Here is a 14,135-nt window from a genome sequence, read left to right on the forward strand (position 1 = left end):
ACTAGAGGAGATTAGGAATGTAAGCCCATGAAACACAGTGAGGGCTTAATAATCAGAAGATACACGGATATAAACCAACCGGGAGGTTCGTGTAATCATAACACATAGATAGAAGAGAATAGAGACAAGGGCATCGCCAGATTAGAGCTGCCCACCTTGCCCCATGACACACTGGGGGCAGGGACGGCCAACATTTACCCCAGCCTCTCAGCCCCTGACGGAGGGTCCCATTTCCCCTCTTTCCCATCTGGGAAGCTGTGGAGGTGTGTTTGTGTGTAGTGTTCCCCGGGAGGAGGAACCAGGTCCAGGGCTTCCTGGGCCTCTGGTCATCCCAGGACTGCTGCCCTCCCCAGAACAGGGGCAGCCCAAATCCCGGGGTCTCCGCGGCAGGGACCCCCTTTCCCTGCACCCGTCTGCCCTGGGCCGGGCCTAGAGAGGCTGCTGTCTTACACTGCCCTCGGCCAGCCCTGCTCCCGTCCCTCCTCCACTTCCTGTTTACAGGACGCAAGGTAAATATTAGTCCTAGTCTAGTTAGGACAGAGGGACAAAGAACAGGAACACAGGGAGCTCAGGCTCTTGCCTCGCCATCCTTTAGGCCTGGCCGTTCGGCATCTGGACTGCGGTCGTGTACAGTCTGAGATCGCAGGGAGGGGCCTGGTGCAGAGCAGGGAAGAGAGAAGGCTGGCAGAGAACGGGGGACCAAGAATCAGCTTAATTCCTGGGTGGCCCAGTTCCTATACTTACATATATTTATATTTATATTACATATTCCTATTTTTCTATATATATATTTTTTAAATTGAGGTTTAATTTATATACAATAATGTTAAAACAAATCCTAAGTGTTTAACTCAAATTTTTATGCATACACCCATGTAACCACCACCAGATCACGAGAGAGAACATTTCCAGCCCCAATAGGCCCTAGGATAACCGCTATGCTAACTATAGATAGTTTTGCCTACTTCTGAACTTCATATAAATGGAAACCTACGGCATATACCTGTTTGTGTCTGGCTTCTCTCGCTCAGCATGTTCCTGAGATTCATCCATGTTATGTTCCTTTGAAGCTGCATAGTATCTCACGGCATGAATAGAGCACATTTTCTTTATCCATCCACCTGTTGATGGGCATTTGGATTAGTTTCCAGTTTGGGCTATAATGAGTAATGTTGCTATGAATATTCGTGCACAAGTCTCTGGGTGTAGATGAGCACTTATTTCTGTTGGGTTACACGCCCAGGATTTGCTGGGTCATAAGGCAGGCATGTTTTGCTGAAGTCGCTGAGACAGTTGTCCCAAGTGGCTGTACTAGTTTACGCTCCCACCAGCCATGTTGGAGAGTCCCGGTTGCTCACGTCCCCCCCAGCCCTCTATATCGTCCATCCATTTCACATCAACCATCCTGATGGATGTGCAGGTGTGTCTCACTGAGGTTTTAATTTGTATTCCCTGTTGACTAATGACACTGAGCCTACTCTTTTTTGGGGAGGGAAGGAAGTGGAATGGTACAAAGATCTCACCTCACTAATTTCTTAAAAAGTTACATCTTGAGTAAGGGAAGGGGGTAGGGCTCCTGAAAAGGGGAGAGAAGAGAGGTGTGGCTTCATCCTTCCTGCCTCGAGGCAGGTGACCCTCCCTTTCCTGGGGACCAGGTTGGGCCAGTGCTGACTCAACCTGGAAAGGGAGAAGAGGTGAGAGGGGGTGTCAGCAGGGGGAGAGATCACCTAACACACGGCACCTCTTCTACTGAGGAACAAGGGGCCTGCTGACTGCTCCCTGTTCCCCCGCTGTCAGGACCCCCCAGTCATGACAGACAAGCACCACGCGCAGACATGGCTGTTAACGAGCAAGTCTTGGGCTATGTCTTCCTCAAGCTGTTTGCAGACAATGTTCCAAAGCAGAAAACTTCAGTTCTCTGAACACAGAGAGGACGAGATTTGGTTATACGGGTTCCTGCTTTCCCAGACTTACTCCTGGATTTATGTGTCAGGTGATGAATTTACACACCACAATAGTACTGCCAGGGGGAGAACTTTGCTGATGAGAAATTCATTTTGAATATGGTCCTGACATCTTGTCCACGGCAAATGCTGGAGCCAACCCAAATGGCCCCCAGTTTGTCATCCACACGGTTAAGACTGACGGGCTGGATGGCAAGCACTGGCTCTCTGGCAAGGAGAGAGATGGCATGAATATTGTGGAAGCCACGGGGCATGCTGGGTCCAGGAATGGCAAGACCAGTCAGAAGACTCTGGGCCCTTCTGACGAACTTGCTCTTGTGTTTATCTTATACCCAACCACTCCTTTTGCCCCTGAGGAGAGCGCCCCCAGCTCTCACACCCTGTAACCTCTGTGTTCTCTCCTGCTGCAGTTCTTGTATTTCATATATCTCGTCTCCCTTCAGGTCTAGTTGGATTCAGAGTTAAGTTTATCGTTGTGAAACAAAAACGAAACTACCCTCAGAACATACTATAATGTTCGTCAAGTATCACAATGCCTGCCACACAGTAAGCACTCAGTAAACAGCAGTTATATGCTATTTTGCAACAGGCAACACACAATGCTGCCTATAAAGAGTTTTTCCTAAAATGATGAATCTGGATCTAATCAACCTCTAACTTTATTTATTTTGGTGAGGAAGAGTGGCCCTGAGCTAACATCTGTTGCCAATCTTCCTCTTTTTGCCTGAGGAAGACTGTCGCTGAACTAACAGCTGTGCCAATCTTCTTCTATTTTGTATGTGGGACGTCACCACAGCATGGCTTGATGAGCGGTGTGTAGGTCCGTGCCCGGGATCTGAACCTGTGAACCCCAGGCCATGGAAGTGGAGCGCACGAACTTAACCACTATGCCACTGGGCCGGCCTCTCAGCCTCTAACTTTAATTACTAGTCTGCAGGAAATACAGATGATAAAGGAATAAGTTAGACACCACAAGGAATGAGCAACATTTTTCAGGACAAATGACCCCAGTTTCTCTGACAAATTCATGACATAGAATAAAAGGGGTGGGTGGGAAAGACTGTCCAGAATAATAGAAACCTAAGAGAGACCTAACAACCAAATGCACCAGGGAAACAGAATTACCATGATTGGTTTAGACTTTCGAAGAAATCAATTGTAAAAAGACTCTTTTTGGACAAGCAAGAAAATTTAAATATAGATTAGGTTCTCATTCAAATGAAAGAATTATTGTTCATTTGATAAGTATTATATGACACATGGTTATATTTTTTATATAAGTTATAGTTTTATATAACTTATGAGTTATAGATTATACTGAAGAACTTACAACAAACATGAAACAAGCACGGCAAAATGCTAACAATCATTAAATCTAGGTGGCTAGGGGATTGTTATATTATCCCTTTTAATTTTTTGTGTTTGAAAAATTTCACAATGAAAAGTAAACTTAATTCCTTAATAAATGGAGGCTAGCAGTAAGTGGATTCTAGTTAGACAGCCTTCACACGTTCTTGGGTGAACAGAAGACCACATCCACCCTCTCTACTTTGCAGAGAGCAGTGCTGCCCACCTGCGGAATGCAGCCTTGTGCTCGGAGAGACGTGGAGATGGGAGTGCACATACGAGTCCTTTCCCACGCAGTTTCTAGGACGGCTGTGAGAGTCCACAGGGATTCACAAGTTCTCTTCAAGTAGTGAATGTTTCACGATGATCTAGGGAGAGCAGAGATCTAGGGAGAGCATCCCCTTTGTGAGTGGCTCTGGAAGGATCCAAAAGTTCTGCCAGACCAGGGTGGCACCACCACGGGTACAGAAATCCAATGGACCCAGCACACCCCTAGTCTTCAGGGTCCACCAGAAGAGCCCCAGCCTCCAAGAACTGTTCTCCTTGGAACTCTCTGGGCCCAGTGAGTATCATGCAGCTGAGCCTGTCATTCCTGCTTCTCACCACAAACACGTACCTGCACACTTAAAGCAGATCATATTTGCCTCTAAGAACAAGGCCATATTGAGGGGTTGCATTTCTGCCCAACAAGCTGGCATCAAACAAAATCGTGGGCAAGACCAATGCTACGCTGTAAAGCGAAGCTCTATAATCACTGAAAACAGTAAAATTATCTTCTAAGCGAGAATTTCAGAAGTGGAAGCAAGATCAAATATTGTTAAATCTGGACACTTCAAAGCCTGGGGCTCTGTGCATGTACTACAGGGTGGTCTTACCTTTTTGCATATTAAAAAAAACCTCAAAAATTGTAAATTTACCATAAGACAAAACTAATGTTTTTCCTTTTGACTAAAACTATCTCTCTTCAGGTGGTTAATTACCTTGTTTTTCTCTACATGATCAGCAGTTTTCTATTTTGATAAAAAAATATGAGTAAGTCTGTTTCTACTCAATAGAAATCTTTTAAAACATGGGATCCATAGAAGAAATAATGTTAGCAAAAGGACTCCAGGGTGGAGCAGAGATCGGGAACCACTGATGTGGCCCAATTTGCCCATGTCACTGCGAGGAGATGGAGGGATCTGAGTGGGGAAGCTAATCGATCAAGGCCCCACAGAGAATCGGTGGTAAAGCCAGGACCAGGACCCGCACTCCTCCCTCAGGCCATCGCTCTTCTCCTCCCATGACCCTTGTCCCCTGACGTTCCAGTAGAGTACAGCCTCGCTGTACTATCAAGTGTACCCAGAGGACATGCAGCCAAGTACATATCTATTGTGTAAGTGATGCTGGCCTGCCCCAAACAAGCAAAACCTATAGGAAACACGTACATACCTTAATCTTGGGTGGATTACAATACTATTAACAACCAGCTCCAATTCAATAATTGTTCACATGCCAGGTACATAGCACTGATGAGACAGGTATCTATTTATTCCCATTTTATGCATGAGGAAACTGAGGCACAAGGAAGCTAAGTAACTTGCCTGAGTTCATGCAGCTAGTCAAGGGCAGGGTCACGACCCACACCCGAACCTGGAGATGTGCTCTTCACAGTCCATGACGCTTTGCCTTGTTCAAAGGTCACTACACGTGATTCCAATTTTATTCTATTGTAAGATTTTCTCAGACTATGAAAGTTGCAAATCAGGGCAAATGATCCTCTATCGCCCGCGCTCTCTGATGTCTGGGTCAGCGGCTATCGACGTCGCGAGGTTAAACTTGCATCCGTGAAAAGGCGTCTGGCAACGCTTTCATGGCACCCGCGCCCTAGAGCAAGCAGCAGCACTCAGATTCAGTACCCAATACACCAAACTGTCGAAAGTGACTTGATCAGGGGATGGAGGAAACGATGGGAATAAGGGGACTTTCAACATTACGATGAACAAGATTCTCAAACAAGGGGGAAAATATTTTCTCAATGAAAAAAATATTCCAGTGGCCAGTCTTTCAAAGAACAGTCATTGCATTTTATTTTAATTGGAAGAGCATGAAATTAAGAGTTACAAGACCTGGGGCTGGCCCGGTGGTGCAAGCAGTTGGGTGTGCATGCTCAGCTGCGGCAGCCCGAGGTTTGCCGGTTCAGATCCCGGGCACGCACTAATGCACTGCTTGGCAAGCCATGCTGTGGCGGCATCCCATATAAAGTGGAGGAAGATGGGCACGGATGTTAGCCCAAGGCCAGTCTTCCTCAGCAAAAAAATAAAGAGGAGGATTGGCAGATGTTAGCACAGGGCTGATCGCCTCACACACACAGACACACGAGTTACAAAACCGAGTCTCATGCCCTGGCGAGTGCCTTTTCTCTAGGCCTCCGTTTTCTCATCTGTAACGAGAGCTTGGACAATCCCTTCTGATGCCCATTCTCACTTGAGTCATGAGTGCTGGCAGAGCAGAGGCTCCCAAACCAGGTGCCTTTGAATTTGTTGGCTTTGATCTGACCCTGCTCTCATCACCAGGGACAGCCTTAACGGGGAGGAAAGTTGTCCTTCTGTGTGGGGGATGTGGTAACGTGGTGTGAGCATCCCAGGTTTTGGCCTGAGGACAGTTGTGGGGTGTCGACAGGCTTCCCCAGCAACCCAAAGCTTCCCCACTTCCCTGCACAGTTCGATCTCAAGCAGAGTATGTCCCGGGATACCTAACAACGCTGGGCAGACACTGCTGAGCAGTCACCTGAGCTGAAATAACCCTGCCTGAAGCAGGAGCTGGAAAAGAATAGGACCTACTGAGCTTCATCCAGGCTCCAAGAAACAGGCTGACTGAAAACTAATATTAGCAGCTGTTTTTCAGACATTGGATGGCGTGGCCTTTCTCTTCATAGATCGCCATGATTTCCTGCTGTCCTCCCTCCCCTCAGACAATTTCAGAATTTGCCAAGGAGTTATTCAGATTGGGTAGGCAGCTGGGTTAACGTCAGTGGCAATGTGGGAGACATGGGGCTGTTTATGACATTGGGATCGAGTGCTGGGTAGCCAGAAAACACATCACATTTCCATCCTGGCTCTGCTGTTTACCGATTGTGTGGTCTCGGTCAGTTACTTACCCGCTCTGAACCTTAGTTTCCTCGTCTGTGAGGCAGAGATCACAACACCTATCTTGCAGGACAGAAGGATGAACAACAATATATGTTCTTCCTGTCTCTCTTGCCTCCCTCTCCTCAAAGCAATCCAGTCTGGCTTCCAACTGCTCTCCTTCAGCTCGCCAGTGACTTTCACAAATTTCAACCCACTCGATAGCAATGGACATTGTTGCCACCTCTTCATGTCAAAATGCGCTTCCATCAGCTTCTGTGAGACACTCTGCAGATTTGCCTATTCCGTCGGACGTTCCTTTAGTCTCCCCTAAGGAGCCTTCCTCCTCTCAGTGAACCTACGCAGGGCCTTGGTCCTGGCCTCCTCCCCTCTTGTCATCTCCCCACTCCCACAGCTTCAGTGACCACCTAGTTACTAGCACCTCCAGTGACTCTCCCTCTAAGCCAGGCTTTTCTCCCCAGGTTGTGACTATTTCTGACTGCTTTCTTGAGCTCTCTCCCATAGGCACTTCAAACTCAATCCATCCCCAACCAAAATCATAACTGCCCCGCTCCCACCCCAATGCTACCACACTTGCTAAGTCGGAAGGCAGGAGTCGGATCTCTCCCTATTCACTCAGCCTCTGAACTGTCACTTACACCTCCCAGAGAACGTATCCACCCAAAGTCCTTATCCGGCCCACAGCCCCCGCCCTGCCCTCACCTCCTTCCACGCTCTGCCCTGGCCACTCTGCTCCTTTTCTTCCGTGAACTCGCTGGGCTTTGCCGGTCCTGTTCCTTCTGCTGGGAGTCCAGCTCCTTCCACAGACATCAACCTGGCTCACTCCCCTCCGTAGTTCAGGTCGTTATGAGGCCTTCCCTGACTACCCTCTGTAAAATCACACTCCCCATTTTAATCTCTCCCTCGCATTAGTTTTATCACATTTACCATCATCTTGACATGTATCTGTTTACTGTCTGTCTTTCCACACTAGAATTTAACTACATAAGAATTTAACTACTACAGAGACTGTTATTACTGTTACATCCCTAACAATCAGCACACAGGAAGCACTCAGTATTTGTTGGATCAGTGATTCCATTTCTCTGCATTTCCACTGCTATCACTCCATTCCCAGCCACCTCAGCAGCCTCCTCATGGATTTCCCCACAACTGCATCTCGCCCCCCAATCCATTCTCCAGTGGTCTCTTCATAGAGAAACCTGATCATGTCACGCCCCTGCTCAAAACTCCTCCAAGAGCTTCTTGATGTCCTGAAAATAAAGCCCAAGCTCCTGAAGAAGGCCTGTGTGACCTGGCCCTGCCCCTGTCCCCTCTTCCTTTTGCTCTAGTCATGCTGGTCTCAGTTGCTCACACCCACAGGCTCTCACCACAGGGCTTTTTCACAAGCAGCTCCCCACGCCCCACCTGCTCTCACATCAATGCATCCAGGTTGCAGCTGAAGCAAGGGACAGTGGAGTGCAGAGGTTAAGAGCCTGACTCCAGCACCAGACTACATGGGTTTGAATCTCAGCTCTGCCACCTAGTAGCTTTGTCACCTGGGGAAGGATACTTAAAGCTCTTTGTTCCTCTTTCCACATCTGTAAAATAAGAATAACACTACCTATGTCACAGGGTTGCTATGGGGATTATATAAATAAACTCACATAAAAGACTGGCCCACAATAAGGGCAGAGGGTTTATTATCATTGTTATTCCTTGGGGACACCTTCCCTGATGCCATAGACCAAGTTAAACCATCCCATTAAACACGTCCACAGCACAGGGTCGTGCTCCTCTGTGAAGTCATCCAGCACGTCTGCCCCGTAGATCATGAGGTCTGTAAAGAGCACTGCCTCTGTCTTGTTCACAGCTGCGTCCCCAGCACCTAGGGCAGTCCAGGCCCACAGCAGATGCAGAACACGTGTTAATTCCTCACTCCTTCCCTCAACAGGGCTGCCTCTGGCCAGGTACGCAGAAGGGTATAGATCTGGCCCTAGCCACCTCCAGCGAGTCTGGCGTCCTTCGGTACAGCACGAAAACCAACTTCACAGCCCTCAGGTGGTGAGAAAAGCTGCCACGATAACTACAGCCTGCATTACAGAGACTCATGAGCTGTGAGCTGATCTCAGCCTCTGGCCTTTTAACCCTCAGAAGTCATTCAGCTGGTTCCAAGTAGAAGTGCTTGTCCCTCAGGGAGTGACTCTCTCAGCACCAAGCACCCCGGCAGGGCAGGAGTGCTGCCAGCTACCCGACTACCTCCCTGGGCGGGGTCACTGCACAAGGCCTACAGAACAAGCACCTTGAGCAGTTCCCAGCGAAGGAGGCAGAACAAGCTCTACCAGAAGTTGGTAAAAAGATCTCAAATCTAGACGGGGTTTACCTTACAGTCTTGGGAAACAATCTGGTGGTCCATTAGCAGGAAGGGAAGTCCTTGACCTGCTCCTTATAGTAGACTCTAGTCTCTACCAGCCAACCCTAAGAGAAAGAAGATCCAGACACCTAGTAGCTAGAACACACTAGTCTTTATATAGAGCTCTGTTGGGGGAGGGCGAGGCTGTCAGGTGCCCGTCTCCACCTCCACCACTTCTGCCCAGGAGCTAAAGCCCATGTCCTTATGGATGAGCACCAGGCTGGGGGTGGGGCCTGGCTCCTCTGGCACCACAAAGCACTTATCCTGGCTCTCGGAAATGGTGACCTCAAAGACGCCTGGGGCTGCAGAGACGTCCCGTTCACTGCATGTATCCAGCAGTTCCGGCTCAGTCTGCAGGAGCACCACAGTGGGCTCAGAAGGAGCAGAAGGCACACAGGCTGGGCTGGAGGATGCCCCAGGCTGGTGACTGAGCTGGTGCCGCTTGAGGCTTTGGGGTAAGTTGTAGCCCATGCCACAGGTCGGGCAGCGGTAGGGTTTGTCGGCAAGGTGGGATTTGAGGTGGCGTCTCAGCTTGGTAGCCAGCGTGTAAGCACGGCCACACTGGGGGCACGGGAAGGGCCTCTCCCCCGAGTGCAGGCGCTCATGAGCACGCAGCGTATGTGGGTCTCGGAGAGCCTTCCCACACACGGGGCACAAGTGGGCCTCCCCGGTGTGGGAGATGAGATGGCGCCGCAGCTCAGGCAGCTGGGGGAAGGTGTCAGCACAGTGCGGGCAGCGGTATGGGCGCTCCCCTGTGTGCAGCCGCAAGTGCCCGCGCAGGTTGCCCCGCTGGCGGAATGCCCGGCCACAGTGTGGACATAGGAAGGGCTTTTCCCCCGTATGGAGCCTCATGTGGTTCCGAAGGGAGCCCTGGTTGGCCAGCAGCCGCCCACACACAGGGCAGGGGCATGGGGCGGGGGCAGCTGGCACCTGGTGGGTCTTGCGATGCAGCCGCAGGGAGGGCCGCCGGGCAAATGCCTTGCCACACTGGTCACATGCAAAGGGCCGGGCACCTGAATGAACCACCTGGTGCTCTTTGAGGTCCCGCCGGGTGCCATAGGCCTTGTCACACTGTGGGCAGGGGAAGGGCCTCACCCCGCGGTGGCCCAGGAGGTGGGCTTTGAAGCTCTCCTCTGAGCTATAGCTCTTTCCACACTCAGTGCAGAGGAAGGGCTTGTGGCCCGTGTGCACGAATGCGTGCTTCTTCAGGTGGCACAGCTGTAGGAACGCCTTGCCACACTCCCCACACCGGTACCGTCGACCCTGTTTCGGAGAGCTGCCTGTCGGGCCAGGAGGGCTCCGCAAGCGTGCAGGGAAGCTGGGGCACTGGTGTTCTCCAGCCTGCTGGGCCCCGGGCTCTGAGGTCTTTGCTCTGGGTAGGCACTGATCACCGGGGCTACGTAACTTCTTGACCAGGAAAGTATGTAGCTGGGCGCCCCTGGCAGAAAATGGGGAACTGGCCTCACTGCCCTCTGGGACTCTCTGGGTAGCGAAGCTGCTTTGACGTTCAGGTGGCATCTGTGTCTGGGGCGGGTCCTCCACGTCCATGCTGCCATCCTGAAGCAATGGGCCAAGGGGTTGGCTCTCATTCAAAAGTTCCTGGGTTTGGACCTTAAGTCCAGGGCTTACCATACTCTCTGCCTGGATGCTGAGGGGTGACTGGCGACCAGGATCTGCAAGGCAAAAATGGGGTGCTGGGGTCAGTAGAGCTTGTAGCAGGTGGTGATGGTGGTGTCACCAGGAAGTTATAGGAATATGTGTCTTCTCCTACCCAGCCCCTGAACTTCAGTGGGAGCAATGATACCAATCTCTTCTCTGGAGCATGAGCCACACACTCTGTTTATCTTCCTGTCAGTCTCAGGTGCCTCCTGGGGAAGCACTCCTGGGCACCACAGTGCCCCCATACATCTGGATAATCCCTAAAGCAAGGCCATCCCTGAGACCCCCCTCTTCTCTCTCTGGAGACAGGCACTTAGAATGAGTGCAGACCACCACCTCCTCTCCTTAGCTCATCTTTAAAATAAAGGAACCCCCCTCCCTACCCCAGAGAGAAGAAACATAAGAAATTGGAAACCTCACACCCGTCAGAATGGCTACTATTAAAAGACAAGAAATAACAAGTGTTGGAGAGGATGTGGAGAAAAGAGAACCCTCATACACTGTTGGTGGGAATGCAAACTGGTGCAGCCACTAGGGAAACAGTATGGAGCTTCCCTCGAAAATTAAAAATAGAAATAACATATGACCCAGCTATTCCACTTCTAGGTATTTATCCAAAGAATACGAAAACACTAACTCAAAAAGATTCGTAATGTTCACTGCAGCATTACTTACAATAGCCAAGACTTGGAAGCAACCCAAGTGCCCACCAATGGATGAATGGATAAAAAAAATGTAGCGTATACATATACAATGGAATACTCTCAGCCATTAAAAAAAACAAAATCATGCCATTTTCAACAACATGGATGGACCCTGAGAGTATTATGGTAAGTGATATAAGTCAGGTGGAGAAAAACAAATACTGTATGATTTCACTCATATGGGGAAGAGAAACAAACACATAGATATGGAAAACAGATTGGTGGTTACCAGAGGGGAAAGGGGAGTCTATAAAGAAGTCAAAATATAATGATGTACACCTGAAATTTATATGTTATAAACCAACGTGACCTCAATAAAACAAAATAATAATAATAGAAAAAGAAACTGGAAACCTTATATATAACTTGCTGTGTTCATCAACAAAACCTTACTATTCAAGTAAATTTGCTCAGGAAGATAAAAGTTGCCAACATGTATATTGTTCATTCTAAGGAAAAGACCCATCAATCTTCAATAAAAAGCATCAAATGACAGTTTACACCTCAAGACTCTCTGAACCTCTTGCCTGAAAATTTGAGCCTTGCTGTGTCCATGAATCCTAAACTAGTATGTCATGATCCTTACCCAATCCTAATCAAGTCCTGCCCCCATCCCACACTGAAAAATCCACCTTATACTAGACTTCAAAATTTCCATAAATATCCAGGCTTTGCCCTTCCCCCTCAGAAAATCTACTAAGACTCTATAGGGTTCTCCCTTACCTTCTTGAGCCATACGCTCTGCTTTGTCTTATTAACAGGTTTGGTAGTAATCTGGGAGGCCAGCATTTATCCAACACATACCTGTGCAAAGTTCTGTAGCATTCTCCCCAGGCGAGGCCACTTCCTGTTGTGTAGCAGACTCCACTTCCGTCACCACAGCCACCGCTGCCTCTTCTTCTAGCCTGGGCTGGGCAGGCCTCAGGCCCTCAGAGGGAGGCGGGGGCCACAGCAGCAGCTCAAAGCCTGGCAGCACGACCCGGGACACCTGCAGGTGGAGTCTCTCGCTGATCCACACCGGGGCCACGTTTCCCTCACCCTCCAGCCTGCCCCGCTGCACCAAACTGCAAAGCAGAGCAAGAGCTGGCTCAGGAGACCCTCTTCAAGTGGCCCTCCCTGAAAACCCCTAAAGGACCCCAGGCCTTTGGAACACTCAGTGCAAAAGATCAGTGGGTGGGGAATTACACTCCGCTTCGGGTTCCATCCCAGCCACAAAAGCAAGCCTCAAAGGAGCATCTTCGCCGCATACTCTCCTGTAACTTACCTGGTCCAGCCTGAACTCCGCTCACAAGCACACACGTCTCCCCACGGGCCTAGTGACACGTCCTGAAATAAATCAGTGAGTCCTTCTCTCACGTGTTTGAGGGGCCAAGGTGGAAAAAAAAAAAAACTGTTTGAAACCTCTCCTAAGAGAGATCTAAGATGAAGCCCCTGGAAGGTTAATCATTTCTGGTTCTGCCCCTACAGGACTGTACTGTCTGGTTTTTCATTCAGTAAAAACCAAAAAGACTGTCTCCTCATCTCCCTCCCAAGAGTGTGGAGAATTACTCCGTCAAACACATTACTGCCTTTCCGTGAATACTAAACAGAAAAAGCAGTAAGAGGAATATCAACCCTTTTTTTTTAGTACTTATTATGCAATGAAATCCTTTACCTGCATTATTTCATGTATTCCTCCAAATAATTCTGGAGGAGTAAAATAAACGAAACAGCCATTTTTTTAAATTTTACATGAGTTAAGTGAGGCATGCCATTTAACTAGCTAGGTGACAAGGCTGGGATCTGATCCTATGGCTTTTTAATTCCATAAACCTTTGCTCTTAACCTTCACCACTGCTAACATTATACTAATTCAGCTTTTAGCAACTTTTTGCACCTCGATTCCTTAACTACTGCAAGCGAAGGGAAAAGGCAGTCCTGGAGAGAAGAGACAAAACCACCTCCTATCTCTTGAAATATCCTCCTTCTTTTAACAAACGGGAGAACTGTCCGGGAATGTCTGAGGCTCTTCCAAATGTTCAATCACGGAGAGGAGAAGCCCTATCCCACAATACCTCCTCCTGGCGTGGTTTCACTCCCTCGTCCCTCTGCTCGGAGTCAGACTCCTCTTCCAGCGGCCCCCAGAGCAGTCCCGGCTGCAGGGACTCTCCGACACACCAGACCCCCAGGCGCCGGTCCTTGGCGAAGGAGGGGCCGAGGGCCAAGCCCCGGGGGAGGCTCTTGAGAGCGCGGACCGCCCGGGGCGGCGCGGGCGGGAAGTCTTGGAGGCCGGGGGCACGGCCTTCTTCGCAAGGGCTCCATCCCGAGGCCGGGCCCAGGCGCGGTTCGGGGGCTGCAGGGAGACAGGAAGACAGAGAGGGACCCCAAGCGGTCGCGGGTGGCGAAAGATGCGGGAGGAAACCGCAGGTCCAGCTAGGCCTCAGGAGTCTGAGGGATCTGGAAGGGCTCTCGGGCGGCCCCTGAGAGGCTGGAGGGGATCGAGGGCTCTTAAGAAGCGCCCAGAAACTCTAAAGGCACCGGAGGAGGATCCCGGGCTCGGGAGGAAAACGGTCGGCGGGAGAGAGCTGACCAGAGACCGCTAGGTGTATCCTGGCCAGGGCCGGGGGTCGGGGACATCGCAGGTCACTCACCCGCCTGCAGTCCCTCGGGCTCCGAGACCTGCCCCTCCGCCTCCTCCATCCCGGGTCGGAAAACCTCCCTCCGCCGGAAGTGAGCGTCGCCTTCTCAGCTCCTCCCGGAAACAGCCATTGCCTTCCAAATCTCCTCTCAGGAAAGAACTGTAAGAGTCAGAGCTCATTGGTGCACAGGACCAGGAGTTTGGGAATACTGGTGATGCAAAACTCTGGGCGAGGATAATACGAGCCTAGGATTCCGGAGGCCCACCAGAGAATCGAGTCAGGGAAAGCGGAACAAAATGTTCCAAGCGTCTCGTCTCAGGAGG

The 14,135-nt window shown here is 50.1% G+C and overlaps 1 protein-coding gene across 1 annotated transcript; it reads right to left on the bottom strand.

Annotated features, from left to right (window-relative positions):
* Nucleotides 1-8,928: 8,928 nt before the first annotated feature.
* On the bottom strand, nt 8,929-14,123 carry ZNF408 (zinc finger protein 408). Its single transcript, XM_058527020.1, has 5 exons — nt 13,825-14,123; nt 13,249-13,526; nt 12,459-12,520; nt 11,999-12,258; nt 8,929-10,504 (listed from the first exon to the last, which is right to left on the bottom strand). The coding sequence occupies exons 1-5, from the start codon at nt 13,871-13,873 to the stop codon at nt 8,979-8,981; spliced, it is 2,175 nt and encodes a 724-aa protein (XP_058383003.1). The 5' UTR covers nt 13,874-14,123; the 3' UTR covers nt 8,929-8,978.
* Nucleotides 14,124-14,135: the final 12 nt, after the last annotated feature.

This window comes from Diceros bicornis, chromosome 31 (genome assembly GCF_020826845.1).
Source record: "Diceros bicornis minor isolate mBicDic1 chromosome 31, mDicBic1.mat.cur, whole genome shotgun sequence".
In the NCBI taxonomy this organism is placed as follows: domain Eukaryota; kingdom Metazoa; phylum Chordata; class Mammalia; order Perissodactyla; family Rhinocerotidae; genus Diceros; species Diceros bicornis.